The 17,239-nt window shown below is 38.1% G+C and overlaps 1 protein-coding gene across 2 annotated transcripts in view; it reads left to right on the forward strand.

Moving 5' to 3' along the window:
* mgat4b (alpha-1,3-mannosyl-glycoprotein 4-beta-N-acetylglucosaminyltransferase B) overlaps window positions 1–15,467 on the forward strand; it is a 143,374-nt gene extending 127,907 nt beyond the window's left edge. For both annotated transcript variants that reach the window (XM_030396379.1, XM_030396380.1), the window contains 3 exons: window positions 2,983–3,070; window positions 10,429–10,541; window positions 13,811–15,467. In XM_030396379.1, coding sequence (XP_030252239.1) covers window positions 2,983–3,070; window positions 10,429–10,541; window positions 13,811–13,834 — 225 coding nt within the window. In that variant the 3' untranslated portion in view covers window positions 13,835–15,467. The remainder of the gene's footprint in view (window positions 1–2,982; window positions 3,071–10,428; window positions 10,542–13,810) is intronic.
* The last annotated feature ends 1,772 nt before the right edge of the window (window positions 15,468–17,239 follow it).

Raw genomic sequence — 17,239 nt, forward strand, 5'->3', positions numbered from 1 at the left:
TGCCGGGGTAACACTGACCAGGGGAGAGGAGGAGAAGGAGACGATGTCAGGGACTGATGGGAAAGAAAGAAGTGGTTGATCAAGATGACAAAAACAAGAAGAGACATCTGAGATTTAAGAGTTTGACACCATTTTTAATCACTGTCAGTGATACTGTTTCTGAGAAGAATGGATTTCTGGATTTCAGTCTCTGCTTCTTCTCTAAAGAGAGACACAGTTGTGATTTTCAGTGTGTGTCTTAATTTTGGATCTCCGGCTGGTAGTAACCCAGCTAGCAGGGAATGTTCCCACAACATTGGCTAACATTCCCTACAAGTTCTTATTATGTTTAAAAAAAAAAACGTTTTTATCTAATGTTCAAGGAACATTTTAAGGATGTTTATCATTTCAAATAATGTTCCTATAACGTTAAATGTTAAGAAAGGAAGAATGTTTTAGTGCAGCATTCTGAAGATGTTTTGATAATGTTGTTGAATTAACAGAATATAGAATTTACATGTATGTTTAAGGCCTTAGATAACAGATGACAGAACTTTTTTTATAAAAGTTTAATATCAGAAAAGCCAATGAAAGCCAAGACACAACCAAACACACCACAATGACATCGCTAATCCATCCAGACTCCCAGCCGTCCCAGGGCTGATAAATTGGCTAGGTTGCTGTTTGCAAATGACTTTATCAGCTACAAAGCAACTAATGCCAGATCCATGCTGTCTGGCCACTGGCTGCTCGCTCCTGTGCAAGGTCGCTGTCTGCAGTTGCCCTAATGGCCATCAGTGTCATTCTGATTCTTACACATAGGCCTAGTAGGCCTACCTTTAAATTGGTGAGAACATCCAATTGTAATGGATGGATGAATGGATTCTAACTTGTGACAATCACAAGCAATCACAATCAATGAGTCAATGATATTCAGGTTAAATCAAACAAATCATTTTATAGCCCAATATCACAAATCACAAAATTACCTCAAGGGGCTTTACAATATATTCTACAACATAGGCTACATGGGATGGATTTCCTACAGGGTGAGCAATGGGGGAAACCTTGGGAAGAGCAACAGAGTTGGATCCCTCTCCTGGGATTGAAAGACATGTAATATGCATGTAAAATGCCTGTATGGACAATCTGGATGACAAAATTAGAGATAAATTCATGACAATGTCAGATCAACACAAGTGTTTTACAGTACGTTTTACATTATTGTTGTAGCCAAAAAGTTAAGTTTAGAGTTTGGTTTAAAGTGCACGTGTCTGGGGGCTTTGCCAGTTGTTGTTGATTTTTTTGTTTTTTTGGTTCTAGCAGAATGTCTAGTGGGGAAAGTGCAATAGAAAAAACGTAACCCTAACCCTTGTTTTAGCTAAAAGAATATAAATAAATAATTCTGTTGAAAGACTTTTGTTTTTATCAAACTTTTACATGTGTTAATAGTCCAATTCCAATAGTTAAGAAAATGATCAGTGATCCTAGTGAGGACATTTTTGTCTTAAGATGAAGTGGGAATGTTGTCATAATGTTTTAATGTTTAAATATTTTAATGAAAAGTTACTGCAAAACATTTATAGATGTTTTTTTAAAGCATGTTATCCAACTCTAAAATAGTATCATTCCAGGAACATAAAAAACTTTCATCTAAAAATGTTTTAAGAACATTTGGGGATAATGTTCTAACAGGGCTTATAGTAAACATTTTAAGGAGGTTATGACTAAACATGTTTGTAATGTTTTTAGAGAACATTATCCTCGAACATTCTGGGAACTTAGCGGAAACTTCCCGCTGAGAACGTCTTCAAGAACATTAGGGCATAACATTCAAGCAATGTTGTCACTGAACATTTTAAGGAGGTTATCACAAAACATTTTAGAATGTTTTTAGAGAACGTTATCCTCAAACATTCTGGGAACTTAAAACGAGATATTTGGGGCGGCTGTAGCTCAGCTAGCGAGTAGAGCAGGTTGTCTGGTTGCCGGTTCGAATCCTGGCTCCCCCTGGCTGGGTTGAGCTGCATGTTGAGTTGTCCTTGAGAAAGATACTGAACCCCAAATTGCTCCTGATTAGCAGTTGGCACCTTGCATGGCAGCCTCCTCCATCAGTATATGAATGGGTGTGTGAATGGGTGAATGTGGCAAGTACTGTGAAGTGCTTTGAGTACTAGAAAAAGCGCTATATAAATGCAAGTCCATTTAAAGAAAACGTCCTGCTGAGAACGTTTTCAAGAACATTAGGGCATAACGTTCAAGCAATGTTGTCACTGAACATTTTAAGGAGGTTATCACAAAACATTTTTGGAATGTTTTTAGAGAACGTTATCCTCGAACATTCTGGGAACTTAACGAAAACTTCTCGCTGAGAACGTTTTCAAGAACATTAGGGCATAACGTTCAAGCAATGTTGTCACTGAACATTTTAAGGAGGTTATCACAAAACATTTTTAGAATGTTTTTAGAGAACGTTATCCTCGAACATTTTGGGAACTTGATGAAAACTTCCCGCTGAAAACATTACAAGAACATTCTTGGTAACATTCTCAGAACCTTTTTAGAACAATTAATTGCTAGCTGGTAAAACAGTAAAACTCCGTTTGTTTCGGCCAGTGAACATCTTTCTCTGCTCATTAACATTTCTTCACATAAAACTACAGACTGCTCCTTTGAACTATTTGTGAGTGTTGTTTACATCAGAGCCATAACTTTGCGAATGAGTTTTTAACCTGCAGGATCTCACCAAACACCTGGAAGTTTCTCATTGAGCATCTTGGTGCTTTATTTTTTCAAACATGAAAATTACATTTGCATTTTGCATTTCTGATTAACACTTTAAAAAAAAAAAAAGTTTAATATCAGCAGCAACAGACTTCCATACAGCAGAATCCTTATAGGGTTGTTCTAATGTTTCAACCCCCTCTTTATTTTTAACATAATTTACTCTCCTGTAATAAATTCCTCTGACACGTCAGTTAACTTGTGTTCCTGTTTTTCCAGAATATCCAGGCAGAGAAAGAGGCCTTGACAGAGGGGAGAGAGAAAACACCAAAGTACCATCGGACAGAAGACGGATTCATCAGAATAGGTAAGTGATGAGTTCTCACATCAGCTGCTTCACCTGGATATTAATAATGTAGAATAATCTGCTGCTTATCAATAATGTTCAGTCAGTTTGGTTTGAGTCTCAACGAGCGTAATGAGCTGCTTGCTAACTGAGAGGAAAGTTATTCAGGAAACATTCCTCTGCTTCTGTTTCGTTGCTTCAGTGACGACAAACACACACACACACACACACACACACACACACACACACACACACATTCACATACACTGACACACACAAACATGCACGCACGCACACACACACACACACACACACACACACACACACACACACACACACACTGTGGTTTTGTGGGACATTTACAAGTTTGCCCGATGACGTAAAGTTCACCGTTTTAGGAATATTCTCATTTGATTTTATGAGCCTTATATAAGCAGTGAAACAACAGTAGAAGTGTATTAACAGCAGTAATGGTAACACAAGTAGTAGCACTATTGGAGACACTGGTAGTATTTGCAGCAGTACAACAGTTTGAAGTGACAGATTAATGAATTACTGTATTACAGTTTTTTCAATTGTTTACACACATTTTCTGAAAGCATGCCTCATGCTCTCAGAACACTACACAAAAATCAAAAAACACACACACAATGGGCAAAACTCCTCAATTCTCCTGCAAAATGAAACTTTACATTCAAAACAATGTTATTTCTTCTCAAAATGGTATTTTGTTTTCAAATGACACACACAAACCATCATATGAATAGACATTTAAAACACTATGATGAATGTAAAAAACACTTCTCCATTGATCATAATGACGTAGGCCTTTTTTGTTCAGCTACACTTACTACAGACAGTACATACATAAGTGTGTTGTAAAATATTTGAGAATATTGTTTTTATACTCAGTGTACATCTCAACCAACACAAAGTTGCACACAGTGGTCTACATACTTAATTAATTAATTTATATATTTTCTTTTCTTTTGCTTCATGTTTTTATCTAAATAACAGACAGTTGATTGAAAACTTGAGCACACAGAGAGTTCATTTAATGATAATTAATCTTATTTCAATTATATTTGCAACTATTTTTATTTTGAGCATTTACTGCTAATTTCAGATTCAAAATGAGAAATGTGTGATTGATCCCTGAGGCAGAATTTGTACGTTATGACTTCCTGGAGAACAGAAGTATCACATCATAGAGAGACTTTAAATAGAGAAACAAGCGTGGAAAAAGAAGACAGCTGAATGGTTGGACAGGCTGCAGGCACTGTGACACATCTGATATGTTTTTATTTTATTCTATTGACTTTTTTGATATCCGTTTATTTATTTACATACACATATTCATGCATTTTACTTTCGTCCAGACATAAATTCCAGTTACTAGTGAAGATTTCAGTCATTTATATTTTGTTCTTTATTGTCTCCTCCACCTCTTTGTGACTGTTTGTTGTGTGTATGTTCACTGGGCTGCAGTCGTTCTGCAGGTTCACACTGGAATTACAGTTTTTCTTGTTTACACACAAATACTGGTACTTGAGACACAATGACAACAACATGTAACTGATGCACCAACCCCCTGAACCAATTCTGCTAAACTACAAGCACAATTCCTGCTTTAAACTCAAATTGCAGTTCTAAAACACACTTTTTTCAAAACACTACACACAATTCTCTGCATTTGGCACAATTTTCATAAAGAAAATCTCTTGTTTTCACAAGGAACACACTGTCATTCAAAATTCTGAAGTTAAAGTTAGTATGCGTATTGACTCATCACATGGGCAAACACCTGGACACCCTACACAACACACTCATTCCACCAGATCAGCTCAGGTACGTTGTCATTTGGGACAACGTAAGTTTCCACTGGGCTGCTCTGGTTTGTAACTGGTTCACTGCCCAACCATGCTTTATACACTACTCACAATAAGTTAGGGATATTGTTATTTACACGAGTGCTTTTCCTATTTGGTCTGAATTTTAATGAAATAAGTAAAAGTTCCCTTTGATATTACTAATAATGAATGAGAAGAAACACCAACAAGTATAGCCCCAAATAACAAAAATTGACAATGTCAGTAGCGGGTGTTTCCACCATTTGCCGCAATGACAGCTTGACAGCGACGTCTCATGCTCCTCACTAGCCTCATGATGTTGTTCTGAGGCAATGCGTTCCACTCCTCCACAAGTTCTACACGCAGTTCTGCCAGGTCACGTGGGGGTTGGGTACGATCATCCAGTCTCTGCTTCAGCTGGTCCCAGACGTGCTCTATGGGGTTCAGGTCAGGGGACATTGCTGGCCATACCATATGAGGCACTCCGACTTCCTGAAGTCGAGCTGTGACAATTCTGGCACGATGTGGTGGAGTATTATCATCCATGAACAGAAAGTTGGGGGTGTGCTGGTGGAATTGGGGGATGATGATGGGTTCTATGATGTCTCTGAGGTAAGAACGTGCAGTGACTGAGCCATCTACAATAACCAAATCTGTTTTGCGCTGACTGGTGATGCCTGCCCAGACTGTTGCACCTCCTCCACCAAAGGGAACCCTGGGGACCATGTTGACCTCGGCGTATCGCTCACCTCGCCTTCTCCAGCAACGCTGACGACCATCATTTCTGTGCAAGGTGACCCAACACTCATCAGTGAACAGGACGGTAGACCACTGCTGCATTGTCCAGGTCACATGGTCTGTGTCTTGATGCAAGTCTGCTGATGACACTTTGAGACACACCAAGTTCACGAGCAACATCTGACTGCCTGCCACCGACCTGAAGGCGCGCTATGGCCAGGTGGCGCTGCTCGTCCTTTAAGTGACGTCGTGTGTTCATGGCTGTTTGAATGATGAACTTGGAATGACTTACTGACAATACCAGCTTTTTATACCCACAGAATGTTGAAATTGATGCCACATTGAAAAGGGTCGTCTTTTAGTTTTTTGGTATTGACCCCAATATGTAAGGCACACTGTACACAGTGAGACCATTACGTGGAAAACACAAAATGAGGTGTGTCTATCACCCCAATACAATTGCCTCCCTATCCCAAAACTCTCTGAAGTGAAACAAACACCGTATGTATGAAATCCACTGAGTCTCTCACAATATCCCTAACTTATTGTGAGTATCGTAGTTGTTTATCTCCCTCCATATTCTCCATTCCTCAGTCCTATTGAGAATTTTTTTTCTGCCTGGAGATGGAAAGTGTATGACAGAAATCCACAAATGTGTATACCCCTTCTCCAAGCTATGGAAGACGCATGTGGATATATAGCAGTTGGTGCTTTTCATGGCTGGATTCGCTAAGCTAGGCGATATTTCTCTTGCTGCTTGGCCAGGGAAAACATTGCTTGTGATGTGGATGAGGTGCTGTGGCCAGACCGAAACAGAGGAGAGCATGCTGCACAGTTTTTTTTTGTTGTTGTTTTTTTTTTACTGTAACTGTGTACAGTAAATTCTTCTGTTGTTTTGTATGTAGACCGTATATTGTTGAAAATGCAACTTTGTGTTGGTTGGGATGTACACTGTGTACATTGAAAAATAAAATATATCTGTTACCATGTATTTGTGTGTTCTGAGTATAAAAAACTATATTCTCAAATATTTTACAACACACTTATGTATGTACTGTCTGTAGTAAGTGTAACTGAACAAAAGAGGCCTAAGTCATTATGATGAATGAAGAAGTGTTTTCCATTCATCATAGTGTTTTACACTGAGCACATCAGTGTTCAACTGGTTCTTATAAATGTCTATTCATATGATGGTTTGTGTGTGTCATTTGAAAACAAAATACCATTTTGAGAAGAAATAACATTGTTTTGAATGTAACGTTTCATTTTGCAGGAGAATTGAGGGGTTCACCCATTGTGTGTGTGTGTGTTTTTCGATTTGTGTGTAGTGTTCTAAGAGCATGAGGCATGCTTTCAGAAAATGTGTGTAAACAATCGACAAAAACTGTAAAAACAGTGGTTAAACTCTATTAACTATTCGATCTATTCGTCTCTTATCTGTAGTTTGTGTTACACTTTATTTTCTTTAAATTCTTGCATGGTACATATATGTATGCTCAATACGACAACGTTTCTTTGTCACCTTTTAAAAACTGAATGTAAGTAACAAAAAATGTGGTGGAGAAAGTATTCAGCTCCTTCAAGTCAGTAAAAAGCAACATACATATTAATATTGTGATACCATATTTCATATCCCGGGCTATAGAATATAAAGTCATTCAAAGGGACTAAACCAGACAATCTGTTTGTTGTACTTCAGGTTTGGATTTAAACACAGCGATGTGAATATTTCCAATATATCTAGTTGTTTGTGTCACTATCTGTCCTTTCACTCCAGATTTCTCATATTTTATTTTCCTCACAGACCAATCCAAATATTCAGATTTAAATCAGAAGGATAATCAGACAGACGTGCAGGAAGGTTTAAAGAAACAAACATGATGGCAGGAGAGCAGCGGGAGGAGAGGAGGCCAGCTTCGATCTGACATCATAAATTACCAGCAGCTCTTTATCCCCTTCATCAATTTTTCAGATGAGTCGGCGGGATCGATTGGGCTGGCTCTCCTTCACTCTATTAATTTCAGCTCGATGCCTTCAGATGTCCTGCAGAGTGTCTGAGAGCATCGTTCATGATTTAGAAGAGTTATTTTTATTTATTTAAGCTTATTTCTGCAGAAACATTCCTTCAGATCAACCAGCTGAGAGATTCAGGACTCAACAGCACTTTTACAACTTTATATACTCCTTCAGTTTAATGCAAGCAATTCAGTTTAGCATCATATGTAGCAAAATATCCCTGCTCTTTCGTACATTATTGGCATTATCCATAACAAAAGGATTTTTTGTGCAGATTTACCAAGTTATGAACGTGTTACCTGGTGTTCACATAAAAAGACCCATTAGATTGATACCAACACCATTCAGTGACACCTGACAATTACTCAGTTTGATATATGTGTTTAACTCAGGGGTTGAATGAGGGATTCTGAGATGAACCACAGATATGTTGAAACTCTTTTTTCTGCATTTCTTTACGTTGAACTGTCAAATATACATTGTGACATCTTGTGCTCATGGACTGGTTAGCTTTAGGCACAAAAACCACTTGGTTAGTGTCAGGAAAACATCAGGTTTTCTCTTAAAGTACCTGGTTCTGTCTCCGCAAACACAGCTGGAAAGTGTCCCGACGTCTCATCTAGACAGAAACATCCAGTGGTTTCATGCTTATAAATGTTGAAACACGGTCTTGAACAGCGGTCTCTTGGCAGCTGTTTTGTCTAATTGTCTGATCATCATCATGTCCTTGACCTCATGACATGACAGTGAGCTCATGTATATGTTATGTGACATGATATGACACGTATGAAAATGACTACAATCGAGTGTGTCTGTGAATTGTTCAACATTCCACACTCGGCCGTTACTGTCAGCTGATAAAAGTGAAGCTAGCTAACTTCAACTATGTCTTTATTGCTGGGTATCTTTAATCTACAAATACATTATAATCAATTTGTAGATTTATATTTTGCATTAATGATCTGAATCTGTAAAGCAAGCAGAAACTCCAGCTACCAAAATAAATGAGTAAAAAGTTAAACTGTGGCTTCTAAAATGCAGGCGGACAGAAGAATGAAGTAGCCTGAAATGTAAACACTCAAGTAAAGTCCACACACCTAAAAACTGTATCTCATTACAGTACTAGATTACTTTCCAGCTGACAGACAACTTGTGTGTTTTGTTTTCTTCACTGTCTCAGCGTCAGCTTTGTTTCATCTTTGTTTCTGAGTAAATCTCTGCAGCAGCTGTGCACATGATACAGGACTCTCAGTGAAAGCCATAATAATAACAGATAATACCCTGCGATAAACAATAACACGTGGCCCAGACACTGCTCTTTGTTGGGATTACAGTCACATCCGTACCTGGAAGCATCAGTGCCAACACAATAATCCCAGTAAATAAATCCTCTGAGGGATTATTGCTCTGTTGAGGAGCCGTCACACCAAAACCAACTTCACTGAGCTGAAACTGGTCTGAAGTTCGGCAGGAAGCCAGATGAGCTGATGGAGACGACTGAATGTAAAACCAGCAGTGATTCAGGGAGGGAACCATCACAGAACCACAGGGGTATAGTTAATGGACTATGATAAACCTAATGGGTCTTAATAACCATTAATAACCCTGTAAATCTGCACAAAAAGCATTTAAACCCCTTAATTACTCACCACCAACAGATGAATAAATAAATAATATCACAGGGAAGAAATCTATTAAAAAGCTGAGATATTGAGTCAGAGCTGCCTTTAGATCCAATTTAGATTTTAAAATAAATGGATCAACTTTATAAAGATTTCAGTAGGAATTAGTGTTGGAGTGTTTCATTTTGTTTTGTTCATTGAGTTTAGTTTAGTTAGGTTTCATTCCCTTTAGTTGATTTAGCTTAGTTGGGTGTAGTTTTTTTCCGTTTTGTTTAATTTTGTTTAGTTGATTTAGTGTCAAGTATAATGTTGTTTAGTGTCATCTTTGTCAGTTTTGTTGCATTAGAACTTTATGAGTTTGATTCTCCCCCTGGATGTTGTTGAAGTAAGAAATGTTCAAATCCAATAAGTACACCCTGTTTTTAATCAGCATCAATTAGGCAAAACAAACAAATCAACTGTTGATACATACAAAGCAACCACTTGAAAAACTACTTCCAGATACCAAAATTAATGGGAAACAGTGAGTGTACAAAAGTAATATCAACAGTATCAGAAAATAAACCACAAAACACAACCATGATAATAAACAACATCAGAAACACTTTAAAAACTAGATGTTGTTTGTCTCAACGTCAAGGGTGGAAGAAGTATTCAGATCCTTTACTTAAGTACAAGTACTTATATTACACTGTAAAATGTACTTCATTATAAGTAAAGGTCGAGTAGAATGAGGACAATGTACTTAAAGTGTTAAAAGCACTGTGCTGTGATATGTCCCCTGTGACTGTTATACTGATATATGTAATCATCATCATGATTCATGCATTTATATAACAGCAGGATTCTTGTATGAAAGTAAAAGCTAATCAATACACATCATTTGTTTTGTAACTAGATGAGTAGTAGAAAAACAGACACAATAAAGGACAAGTACCCTTAAATTTGTATTTAAGTACAGTAATTGAGTAATTGTATTTAGTTATATGTTACATAATTCTCAGTCTAAATGACCATGGGTTTTCTAAAAGTGGTCACAGGACATTCTGCATGTGGTCTGGAATCTGGAAGTGTGTCTTTACCATCCTGAGAGTCAGAGAACATCACAGATTCCATCAGCTGTATTGATCTTATTGATCTTCATCTCTTCCAGGAACCTTTCAACACGGGATTGCAGAGGGCGAGGTGGACCCCACCTTCGGGCCCCTGGAGGCCATGCGTCTCTCAGTGATGACGGACTCGCCAGTATGGGTGATCCTGAGCGAGGTGAGACCGCTTTGGACAGATCAATGGAACTACATTCAAGCCAGTGTAGTGTAACTTTGGTTTACATACAGGGTTCCTTAGTTAGGTTTTTGAAGGAACTGAGGGTGTTCCAGGTTCCTTATTTTTCTCTCAACACACCAGTCAAGGCAGATGGACACCCACCATCGAATCTGTTTCTGCTCGTGGTTTCTGGCTGTTGAATGGCAGTTTTTTTCTCCCCACACGAAGTGCTTGCTCACAGGGAGTTTGGCCGTAATCTGCTCAATCTGAAGGGTGTTGTGAGATGTATTGTGTTTTCTGTTTAGATGAGTTGAAGGTAAACTTGCAAAGGTTTCATAGAGGTGTCTTCAGTTCTTAATAGTTCTTTGATCAGGTTCCTTGAGAGTTGTATCCAATGTTACTTCCTGTACTTTGAAAACTTTACCTGTAGAGGTTATATGGATTTCATCAAGTTTTTACCGGAGTTCTTGAAAGGGTCACAGATTCAAAGGGTTGTAAGAAAATGTGTGTCAAAAGTGTTTGAAGACAAGTTCTAGAGGGGTTTTCTGTAGATGAGTTTAAGGTGTCCCAAAGCTTTTATAAAGCGTCTTCACAGAGTTTTGAGCTCTTGAAAGGGTCTTTGATGGGCTTCCAAGCATCGAAGAGAGCTACATCCAGAATTAACTTCCTGTAATTTCAAGAAATGGTTCCTTGAGGGGGTTCCAGGTTTCTTAATTGAGTCAGTGTATACCTGCAGAGGTCAAAGGGTAACAGGGTTTTAAGGAACCAGCTTAAACTTTTCTAAGCCCTCATAAAAACGAACTTCAAGGATACTAGAGGGATTTAGTCAAAGGATTTATAGAGTTGTCTTCAGTTCTTGACAGGTATTTGATTGGGTTCCAATCATCCTGGAGAGAGTTCAATGTGTTCCCCAGGTCCCAGAGACGTTTCAAAGGTTTAAGAAGAGTTTGTATCTGTATGTTACAGAAGGATCCTTGGTGGGATCTAAATGATCTAAGAGGTGAAACTGGTACTGGGACTTTTGTGTAATGAGGTAGGAATGATCCGCAAGGTCAAGCTCCCATTTACCCAAACCTGTTTATGAAGGGAAGTCCCAGGCTTTTGTGAAGGGAGCCATGGAATTTGGGAGGCGGTTCAAGGGATTTCAAAGATTCACCAAGTCTAAGTCCAGGTTCCAGGGCTTATTAGGGATGTAATTCTCAGACTACCTAATAGGTTTTCCTGGCATCCTTCAAAATCAGAGATTTGCCCCAAGGTTCAAGGTTAAAATGGCACTGTGGGGGTTAAACTTTAATGGTATTCCAGGCATATTTGAGGGGGTTGCAAGAGATAAGGAGATGTTTTCCAGGTTATGGAACCTGCTTCCAGTGACTTTCTAAATATCTTTCAAGGGACTTCGAAGTGGTGCTATGTGTACTTGGATGTAAGATCCAGGAGAACACTGAAGGCTTTTCAGGAATCTCAACAAACATAAGTAACACTCAGATTAGACTCTTGTTGTTTCCATCATCATAATAAATCCTTGAAAACTTGTTCATAAGAATTGCAGGCATCTTATGATTAAAAAAAACATCACTTCTCAGTTTCTCAATCAGAATTACTCAATTTGATTTGCAACCAAAAGGAGATTTTGTGAAAGGATTCATTTCACGATACCTTCAAGTATGCATGTGGGGGTAATAGTTCAGCCTGAGCTCCTGTGACCCCTGACCTCTCTTTAAGGGTCACTGAGGAGAAAGTCTCCTCGTGTTAACCCTTTAAAGAATGCATTAGTCTCAGTTCAGTGACGGCTTTTAGCTTCGTGTGGTGTAAAAATGTTGTTCAAGAGGCTGTTTTAATCCAGACAGCTGAAACATTTCTGAACATTATTACAGTTTTTCTCGATTGTTTACACACATTTTCTGAAAGCATGCCTCATGCTCTCAGAACACTACGCACAAATCAAAAAACACACACACACACAATGGGTGAACCCGTCAATTCTTCTGCAAAATGAAACTTTACATTCAAAACAATGTTATTTCTTCTCAAAATGGTGTTTTGTTTTCAAATGACACACACAAACCATCACATGAATAGACATTTATAAGAACCAGTTGAACACTGATGTGCTCAATGTAAAACACTGATGAATGGAAAACACTTCTTCATTCATCATAATGCCTTAGGCCTTTTTTGTTCAGTTACACTTACTACAGTCAGTACATACATAAGTGTGTTGTAAAATATTTGTGAATATTGTTTTTATACTCAGAACACACAAATACACGGTAACAGATATATTTTATTTTTCCCACAAACACAATGTACACAGTGTACATCCCAACCAACACAAAGTTGCATGTACAACAATATACGGTCTACCTACAAAACAACAGAAGAATTTACTGTACACAGTTACAGTAAAAAAAAAACAACAACAAAAAAAAACTGTGCAGCATGCTCTCCTCTGTTTTGATCTGGCCACAGCACCTCATCCACATCACAAGCAATGTTTTCCCTGGCCAAGCAGCAAGAGAAATATCGCCTAGCTTAGCGAATCCAGCCATGAAAAGCACCAACTGCTATATATCCACATGCGTCTTCCATAGCTTGGAGAAGGGGTATATGCATTTGTGGATTTCTGTCATACACTTTCCATCTCCAGGCAGAAAAAAAATTCTCAATAGGACTGAGGAATGGAGAATATGGAGGGAGATAAACAACTATAAAGCGTGTTGGGCAGTGAACCAGTTACAAACCAGAGCAGCCCAGTGGAAACTTACGTTGTCCCAAATGACAACGTACCTGAGCTGATCTGGTGGAATGAGTGTGTTGTGTAGGGTGTCCAGGTGTTTGCCCATGTGATGAGTCAGTACGCATACTAACTTTAACTTTAGAATTTTGAATGACAGAGTGTTCCTTGTGAAAACAAGAGATTGTCTTTATGAAAATTGTGCCAAATGCAGAGAATTGTGTGTAGTGTTTTGAAAAAAGTGTGTTTTAGAACTGCAATTTGAGTGTAAAGCAGGAACTGTGCTTGTAGTTTAGCAGAATTGGTTCAGGGGATTGGTGCATGAGTTACATGTTGTTGTCATTGTGTCTCAAGTACCAGTATTTGTGTGTAAACAATTGAGACAAACTGTTAATACAAAAATATCTGGATCATTAAAAATCAGAATTAGTCGACCCTAACAGGCTTATAAAGCGCCAATCTGGACTGCTCTATACTGGATCATATAACTATGTGTGTTAATGTTCCTGACTGGATCTCTTGGTTTCTCCCTCAGATCTTCATAAAGAAAGCCGACTGAAGCGTTTTCCCCCTCAGCGTTACCTCAGCACCTCCGAGCATTCAGCTGAGCTTACTGGAGGCTCGTCAGCTGCCGTCCTGCTCCAGTCCTGCTCACCAGATCCCCACAGTGGTGCCACAGCGTCGCCGTCTGGCCGGACCTCGCCACTGCAGAGCTGATCAGATCAGAGACTGAAAACACAGAACACACAGACAGACCAAACAGGAAACACCTGCCTGATACGACATGCAAAAAGAGAAATTCCTCTCAGATGATGCTGTAATTAATCCTGAAGAGTCTGTATTTATGTGTACATACAGTAAGTCAATGTTAAACACTGGTAATTATGGAGGTATGGCGAGAGCGCCACACAGCTTCTGATGATGAAACCGCTGCTTCAAAAGACTCAAAGGCCTCTTTCTATCTACAGTCTGGACCTTTCTGCCAACACTGTCCATTCCCCCCCCCCCCCCCCCCCACACACACACACACACACCCAGGTAACCATGTATGTGCGTATATGCATAGATATGTACACACTATCATATGAATGCCCTCTCAGTGTGTTGATATGTGTCTGTAGTTGCTGCTTGGGGTTCACATCTTTTCCCTCCATCGGTGAACGATTTGCCTTAACAAAGACGAAGAGCAGAAGCGAGCCCCAGACTGAAACATGTAGCCACAGCAAATACCCAGACTCCTTTGCTGCGACATCAGACTTCACTCATATATTTGTGGCTTGAAACTACTGACAATGACCGCTGGTATTTCCTTTTTTTAATGAGTTTTAAGTTTACTGAGGCCTTCACTGACGACTGCTCTGTTCTGCTCTACAGTTCTTTAATGTACTTTACAGTACTGCACAGTTCTTTAATGTACTTTACAGTACTGCACAGTACTCTAATGTACTACACTGTACTCTAGTTTCCACTCTGTTGTGCTTCGCTGTACTGTAGTTTTCCAGTCCAGTGCAAAAATAGAGATTCTGCCCATCTTTTATTGTTTTTCCATTTTCGGTCTCTTGTTGTCACCTTTGCTAAAAACTTCTTCCACAAGTTCAATTTTCATTTCTCTGTCAAGACGCTGCCTTTTCCTTCTTGGACTCACACGAGCTACATGTCAGAGGAGAGAAACTTTTGATAAAGGTTTCCCATGAAATGCTAATTGGTTTCCTTTTTACATTTTCTGCCAGTTAAATGCTTTTAAAAGAAGAAAACAATTGTTTAATCCTAAAACATTCACGTTTCAACCAAAGTTACCTTTAAATCAACAAACCCACTGAGTTCACAGTAAGTAATGTGCACCAGTCATTAATTTAGGGGAGCAAATGTAAGTAATATAGGAGAGTAGAATTACTCATTTAAAGCAGCAATTTAACAACCTGTTTCTTCTGACACCTCCCAGACTCTGCAGCTCACCTTCTATCACATCTGGACTTCATTCATTCACACTATGGAAAACAGTTTGAACACACGTGAACTGCGCGTCTTCGGGCTTCAGGAAACATCCCGACGTTTCTTTTCTTTGTAAGATGCACTGGAATGCATTGCTATAATCTTGTGTTTGTCTTTTGTATCCTTTAGATAAACTATTTAAATGATCTTTAACTTCTATCCAATCTGTGAATTGTAATAAAGACAGAAATTTAAATGAGTTTTTTGGATGTAGTTGTGTGTTTCATAATTATATGATTTTTGTGGGGATGGTGGTGGGCAGATTTCTGGCATCAGGTTTCATCAAAAGAAAATGACGAAAGATCAGCCCACTCGCTGTGAACTGGAAATGTTTTAGTTTAAGTTCATGCAGAAAAAAAGGAGATGGCAGGAAGTATTAGTGGCCTGAGTGAATGTGTTTTTTCACAATAAAAGCTAAGTCTTCAATTTCACATGATCCAGTGAAAATATTTCAAACTATGTCCAAATATTAATAAAAGTGCATATTGAAAATGAAACATTTCAGAGGGATGTTAAAGGTTCAGGATGTTACAAAGCAGTTTTATGGTTCATCACAGTGAATTCAAGGAATCAAAGCAGCCTGTTGTTTAACTAGTCAGGTCACATGGATGAAGGTCACATGATCACAGATCTGCACTAGCAGTCTCAGAGAATTAAAAGAAGAACTCAACATTTCAGTAAAAGTACTTTTCCCCTCAGAAAATGTCCCAGGTGAAATAACCATTTCAACTGAAAATTACATTTTCACAAACAAAGCAAAACACGACAAATTAAAATTTTTTTGAATTATGAACTTTGCTTCTTCACATATATATTCCACATTTACACAGATGAGTGGCTTCTTTCAGATTAATATATATGTGTGTGTGTGTGTGTGTATGTGTGTATATATATTCAAATATTTAAACGTGTAAATACAATAATGTCACATGTGATCTGTTTCCCTCACATATTCATGGCAATTTCCACATAAGAAATTTAAATTCTAACATGGGAATTACATACGTTCATGCTCAAGGAAATCATTTTAAGAGTGAGGTCAAAATGTAAATATAATAAATATAAATGACAATATAATATATAAAAAAAGACCCTGTGACAAGTAAAAATACTGCATGAAATGTCTGCATGAAAAGTCAAAGTAGTATCAGTATTAAAAATTAAGGTACGCACCAAGAAAAAAGCAACGGAAAAATTTTTTCTTTGCATTTCTTATTCAATTGTACGGAAGAGGATTAGGGCCACATGTGAATTTTTTTTGTAGTTCTGACTTCAAAGTCAGAATTCTGAGAAAAAAGTCAGAATTCTGAGATTAAAGTCAGAATTCTGACTTTAAAGTCAGAATTCTGAGATTAAAGTCAGAATTCTGACTTTTTTCTCAGAATTCTGAGATTAAAGGCAGAATTCTGAGAAAAAAGTCAGAATTCTGAGAATAAAGTCAGAAGTCTGCACATGTAAAAAAAATTTGAGTTCTGACTTTAATCTCAGAATTCTGAGACTATATCTGACATACTGTAGGGTCTAATTAAAAAAAAAAACTATTGATTGTTGTTATTGTTATCATAATTGTACGGAAGAGGATTAGGGCCACACATGAATTTTTTTTGTAGTTCTGACTTTAAAGTCAGAATTCTGAGAAAAAAGTCAGAATTCTGAGATTAAAGTCAGAATTCTGACTTTTTTCTCAGAATTCTGAGATTAAAGTCAGAATTACAGAACTACAAAAAAAATTCATGTGTGGCCCTAATCCTCTTCCGTACAATTATGATAACAATAACAACAATCAATAGTTTTTTTTTTTAATTAGACCCTACAGTATGTCAGATATAGTCCTCTACCAAACGGTTGAGACGTCTGTTCATAATAAAAGAACGACATTCAGAACAAGTCACATTAAGTGCAATTTCTTGACGTGTTTGGAGTGTATAGTTAGTGTGTCACATAGCGTTTAGTGTGTAGTGGAGTGTTTTTT

This window comes from Sparus aurata, chromosome 18, assembly GCF_900880675.1.
Source record: "Sparus aurata chromosome 18, fSpaAur1.1, whole genome shotgun sequence".
NCBI lineage: Eukaryota > Metazoa > Chordata > Actinopteri > Spariformes > Sparidae > Sparus > Sparus aurata.